The sequence below is a fragment of the Heliangelus exortis genome, chromosome 22, assembly GCF_036169615.1.
Source record: "Heliangelus exortis chromosome 22, bHelExo1.hap1, whole genome shotgun sequence".
Classification (NCBI taxonomy): Eukaryota; Metazoa; Chordata; class Aves; order Apodiformes; family Trochilidae; genus Heliangelus; species Heliangelus exortis.
Window position 1 is genome coordinate 3858685 of NC_092443.1, and position 6000 is coordinate 3864684.

Sequence of the window (6000 nt, forward strand, 5' to 3'; positions counted from 1 at the left end):
CTGTGCTGAGCAGGGTACTCGTGGGATGCTGATTTATTCACGTGCCTTCTAAAAACGAGAAAACCAGTCTCTTAAAATTTGCTTAAAATTAATTTGAGTGTTTATTTATTTTTTTTTTAATTTATGCCTGCCAGCTGGGCTCTGCAGTGAACTCACCCCAAGTAGAGCTGTGAGCCCCTGACATCTCTGTCCATGTCTGTGGGAAGCAGAGGGATCTGACTGGCATTCCCAAGCACCCTGACTTTTCAAGAGGTGCTGGTGTTCCTCATTGCTGAGCTGTGCCCATTGCATTTCCTCCTTTCTGGGCTCTCAGTCTAGAAAATATTAATCCATGAGAGAAGCAAGCAGGATCAGCAAAGGTCTGGATGACAAGGGTCTGGGACGACCCTGCCAGGGCTGGACACCGGGCTGGACACTGCTGCAGCCCAGGATCCCCACGCCTTGCCCCGTTGTGCAGTGCCATCTCCTGGAAGGCTGTGCCTGAGCTGCTCACAGCACAACCAGAGCTTTCTTCAAGCTGCAGCATCTTGGCAGCTGCCACTACCTGCTGCAGAGCTCGTTTCTGATCCACCAACTCTCTCACTGAGACTTTCTTCTCTTTCTTCTGCAGGTATGAAGGATGCTGCCTGGTGCCCGGCCACTCACCCTCACCTCTCAGGTACCCTGCAACAGAACATCCACCCATGGCTCTTTCCTGCTGCAGATGCTGAACACCAATCACTGGGTACAAAAAGAACAGTTGAGGAGCACAAATCAGGCATCGCAATGGGCTGCCCAGGGAAGGGGTGGATTCTCCATCCCTGGAGATACTTAAAAAGAGCCTGGATGTGGCACTCAGTGCCATGGGCTGGGAACCACGGGGGGAGTGGATCAAGGGTTGGACTTGATGATCTCTGAGGTCCCTTCCAACCCAGCCAATTCTATGATTCTATGATCTATAGATGTTACTCCTCAGCTTATCTTCTGCTTGGGGACCCCTTCCCTGTAAGTGCCCTGTTTACCTGTTTTTCCTGTTTTTGACTTAAGGGACTTTTTTCCTCTCCCTCCCCAAATTTGATGACCTCGTCGTGAGCAATAGCCAAGCCCCTCATCACGGTGCTCACCCTGTATTTAAAATGTTGCTACATCTTTTCTAACGAGACAAAAACGCATACACGGAACTGGCACCCGAATGCTGCTGGCTTGAGTAAACTCTATATTTATCCCGAAAAGACAAGAAAAATGGGTGGTTCCAAGGGCAACACCTTTACTCCTGTGAAACAGTAACACAGCTCGTGCTTAGTCACTGAAAAAAATGCACACTGCAATTTACAGCCAAAGGCTGGTACTTGAGCCATCAATCCAGACCATTGTGGCATCTACTGAGCACTTGGGAGATGAATATAGCTCAGTAACCCATCACAGCCAGTTAAATAACCAGTGCTCCAAGGTAAGGCTGTAAAAGCTGTGATTTGAAAAACGACCATAATTATGTAAATACAAGGCCACAAAGTGCACAAACAAGAGAAAAAGCTACCATGCCACGTGGCTGCTCACAGCTTTCTGGGGCCTTTTCTCAGCCAGGATTTTGTGTGGTCCTGATCTCATTTCCACCCTGGAACATGCTGATGAATGGCAACAACCTCTTTACCAAAAACATATTTTTTATTAAAATTCATATTTGTAAAGGAGAGATTGTTACAGAAATGAGGTAAACCAAAACATATGACATAGTTCTCACTTAAAAAATAAATCTCAGCTGTGCAGTTGGTTTAATTCCATGAAGTCTGAGAGGCAGAGTCAGGTGAGGGTTCCTGATGTGACAGCACAGCGAGAAGATGTGGCTGATGCTGCTCTGACTCAGAGCTGGGGTGTCAGTGCTGAAGGGTCAGGAGCCTTCCAGGGGCTGAACCCTTCTTGCTGAGCTGTCCCTTTCTCCTCCACCAGACTTGCAGGTGAGTGAAGACCAGAGACAGGCAGCAGCAGCCTCTCCACCTACTGCTCCAACCAAGGTCCCTTGTCAGCATCCCCCTCATAAAAGGCTGGGTAAAGTTTTAATTTGATTGTGCAAATTCACTTTCTCATCAGTTGTTTCTCACCATGGCTCAGCCCTGAAAGCAATTTAAGAGCAAGCAAATACCAGCCCTGAAAAATGTCCATTTCAAAATAAAACCTGGCAAGCAACAAGCCTGTTACATGTGCACACATTGCAAGGTACAAGGAGAAGAATTATGCTTCCTTCTTTTTCTTTTTTAATCCTGAAGTTTGCTTCCATGCACACACAAGTGGACCTTTCCATCTAAAAGTTTATGAAATTACTGCAAGCCTGAGACTCACATTCAGCATCCTGTGAAATGAAGCTTTCTCACTGAGGACCAAGCACCCCAGGCTGAACACCTCAAAGGAGAGAGAAGTGGCTACAAATGTTTTACCCTGTACAACAGTAAGGAAATAGTGAGGTGAACCTCAGCCCCCTGTCTCAGAATGCCCCCAGAAGCCAGCTGGCAAACTGACAAAGAACAGCTGTGCTTGCTTCCAGCTCCTACCAAGAACAGAACAAACACCACCCTTAGCAGCACAACCAAGAACTGCTCCAAAATTCACCCAACCAGCAGCTTCCAAAGTGCTGGGAACTGCTGTGTGGCTGGAGGGGCACTGCAGACCAGCTCTGCTTTGATGGATGGAGGTATTAGAGAGCTGACAAACTATGCAGATGAGACAGAGGTGGAGTTTCACCTGCTACACCCAACTGAAACTCATCTAGGCCCTTGTGCATTACCTCCACGGAGCCAGGTAACACCTTGCTCCTGATCTGTATCCCAGGAGAGGATCTGATAACAAGGACAGGAATTTTTCGTCACATCTGCCAAGTTTATAGTGAAATTTCACAACTGCACGCAGACTGAACACTATTTTAATCCCCTTTATATCCTCAGGGGATGTGATTGGGATTTAAACTGTGCTGGTGCTGGTCTGTGTGGGCTGGATGTCCAGATCCAGGAGCAGGATCCTTACTTGTTACCTGGCTTTACCAGGTCTGGTGCCACGTTTCCAGTAAATGCTTTCAGCAGGAGCCAGAAATGCATTCACTGCTGTGCACTAGGGCTTGGGATAACTGTACCTTGGCAGATGCAGGACTGTGATATCACAATGAGACTCACCAGCTTAGAAGTCAGTTAAAGGCTATAGATCTTGAGAGAGGGAGAGTTGTCATACTTGGGAGAGTTTTTTCCACACAGAAATAAAAAAATAACTGTCTCTTTTTATATATATATATATATATATATAAATCTATTATTCAAGGAACTAAAGCAACCGATGTTAAGTTCCTGTCTTATTATACATCCTGCTATGGCTCGATGAGTCTGAAAAGGCAGATTAGCATGAGATTAGCAGAGGAAAAAAAGCTGTTTAGGCTCAGCAAGACTCCAAGGCAAGCTGCTTCACATTGACCAGAGTTAGCACCCCTCACTCCCACTGTCCCCCAGCAGCACAGGCAGGTTTTTTTTTCCCCGAGAGAGAGCCATCCCATCCTTCCTCTCACTGGATCAGGCCATCCTGCTGCCCCGTCTGGCCAGGGTCAGCAGTGACTGATGGGCTGGGCGTGTTGCTCTGCAAAAACCGACGGAAATCCTTGATCATGGGGCGCAGGACCTGGATGAGGGCGCTCAGTGCCGCCTGCGTCCCCTCCATGGCCTGGGCCTGGCGCTCCTGGGCGCACGCCTGCACCTCCTGGGAGCGACGGATCATCTGGAGCAAATCGTTCTGCTGCTCCAGGTGCTGGGCAATCTCCTTCACGTGCAGGTTGGTGACTCGCTGCTCCTGCAGGAGCTTGGCTGAGTTCAGAGCAATGCGGCTCTTCAGCTCCTGGGGCTTGGCAGCCACCTCGTGCTGATGGGCCATCATCTCCAGGGGTGCCTCCGTGGTGACCGTGGTGGGGGCTTCAGTCGTGCAGTACTCCACAACTCCATCCTCCAGGCTGTGGTAGGTGGTCTCTGCTGGAACTGAGAACAAAGGGCAGAAAGGGGGTAAGAAGGAGCTGCGATACAATTTTTATCTGTGTGACTATTCAAGGAGTATCAGAGGAACACTGCCTGCCCGGTGAGATAACACACAGTGAACAGCAGTGCACAGAATGGCCTAGTTAAGTCTGCTCCACCCACACTTGAGCTTCCTTCTGGACTGTACGGTCCAGAGGAATTGGACATGCCTTATCTGTCCAGACAAAATAATTTCTCAAACTCCAGCTCAGAACAATCTTTCCAAGTGGCATTAATCAACTTACATAAGGGCAAAGACAATACCCAGAATAGCACTTGCCAGAAGGACAGCTGCTCTTTGGGACAGAATGAAGATTCAGCCTTGGAGATGTTTTATTCCCCCTGCTTTGGTCCCCAGAGAGGGGTACTAAACAATCTCCAAAGGATATGGGCTTCCCTTGTTCTTATGGCTGAGCCCAGCTACCAGAGCTGACTGACAGGTGCATGTCATGCAGCCAGTCCCATACAGCAGGAGGACACACAGGGAATGGCATTTTCATTACAGACACGCAGAGGAGGTCTTTTTGCTGGAGCTTTCCTGCACAGGGCTCTGGACCTCCTCACAGTAGGGGAGCCAGGGCCCCCCGTACGACCTTCCAAATTCAGCACAGAGCATCTTCAGCAGTGCAGCACTCACTCTGGGTCAGGGTGACCGTGGTGGCTGACGCAGTGATGGGGATCTCGGTCCCGTCACCTGCAGTGCAGTCCCCACTGGGCAAACTGATGATGGTGGCTTCCCCCAGGAGGTTGCAGATGCGTTGCTGCATGGGGGTGAGGATAACCGGGGCCGTCGCACTCCCCGTTGGGTCTTCACCCTCCGGCCCGTTCCCGTTGCCGTTCTGGCTCTCGCCTCCCCCTTCCATGGCAGCCCGGACCTGGGCCACTTTCCGTCGCACCTCGGTCTTCAGGTCCGACCACTTCTTCTTGACCTCGGGCAGCTCCCGGTGGCAGGTGGCCACGGCGTTGACGCGGCGCAGGATGTCGTGCCAGGCGGCGGCCTTGGCGGCCAGGGGCACCCCTGCGTTGAAGTGGTTGATGAGGAGGTGCTTGCCTCGCTCCAGCTCCTCCACGATGATCTCCACCTCCCTCTCCGAGAAGTTCATCTTCCGCTTCTTGGCTGGGGGCGCCGGGGGCGACGCCATGGCCATGAGGTGGGGTGATGGCGGGGCTGGCTCTGGGGGGCACCTGCAGGCCAAGGGGGTCCGACCGGGCCCAGGGGGGGGCCTGGGGGATGCTGGGCAGGGCCGAGGGGCGGCAGGGCCCCCCAGGCCTGCTCACCCCCGGGACCGGGGACAACAGGGGGGCCCCGCGGCCCCTCAGGGCCCGGAGGATTCCTTCCCCCCCTGCTCCCCCCTTGATACCGCCAACGATACGCAAATTGCGTACCGCAGCCACCCAGCAAACCCCGCTCAACGGCCTCCGCCCTGCGACACTGGCGTAATGGCTTCCAGAATCAGCCCCCTTTCCCGCCTCGCCTGATTGGGCAACGGGCCTGTCCGTCAGGCGTAAGTCCCGCCTCCCTCGGGCAGCGTCGCGCTGTGATTGGCCACCCGAGCTGCCCGTCCCGCCTCCCCGCTGGTCCCAGGCCACTGAGCCTGCGTCAGGCCCAGCCCCTCAGTTTCCCCGCTCTACTCCCATTGGGTGTTTCTCCCGCCCGTCAACTCGGAGAGCCCCCGGCTTCGGACGCTACCGGATCCGAGCCACGTCCATCAAACTCAAAGTGCCTTCGCTCCGCGATCTGATTGGAGGCGGTGCAGCTTTATTCCCGCCCCCCCCAGGCCTTAACCAATGGAATCCTACCCGGGCCTCTCGTCCCGCTCCCTCCGGACTCGCTGATTGGTGCAGACCAAGGCGGCCCCTTTGACAGGCAGCGCGCGGGGGCCGAGGGCGTGGCCGGGGGCGTGTCTGCTGACGCCAGAGCGCGGGGCGCTGCCATTGGTCGGGTCGGGGAGTCACGTGGTGCCGGCGGCGTGTGGCGCGA

At 53.3% G+C, this 6000-nt stretch overlaps 1 protein-coding gene across 1 annotated transcript; it reads right to left on the reverse strand.

The window, feature by feature from the left end:
• Positions 1-1625: 1625 nt before the first annotated feature.
• On the reverse strand, positions 1626-5497 carry NAIF1 (nuclear apoptosis inducing factor 1). Its single transcript, XM_071766094.1, has 2 exons — positions 4657-5497; positions 1626-3983 (listed from the first exon to the last, which is right to left on the reverse strand). The coding sequence occupies exons 1-2, from the start codon at positions 5165-5167 to the stop codon at positions 3520-3522; spliced, it is 975 nt and encodes a 324-aa protein (XP_071622195.1). The 5' UTR covers positions 5168-5497; the 3' UTR covers positions 1626-3519.
• Between the last annotated feature and the right edge of the window lie 503 nt (positions 5498-6000).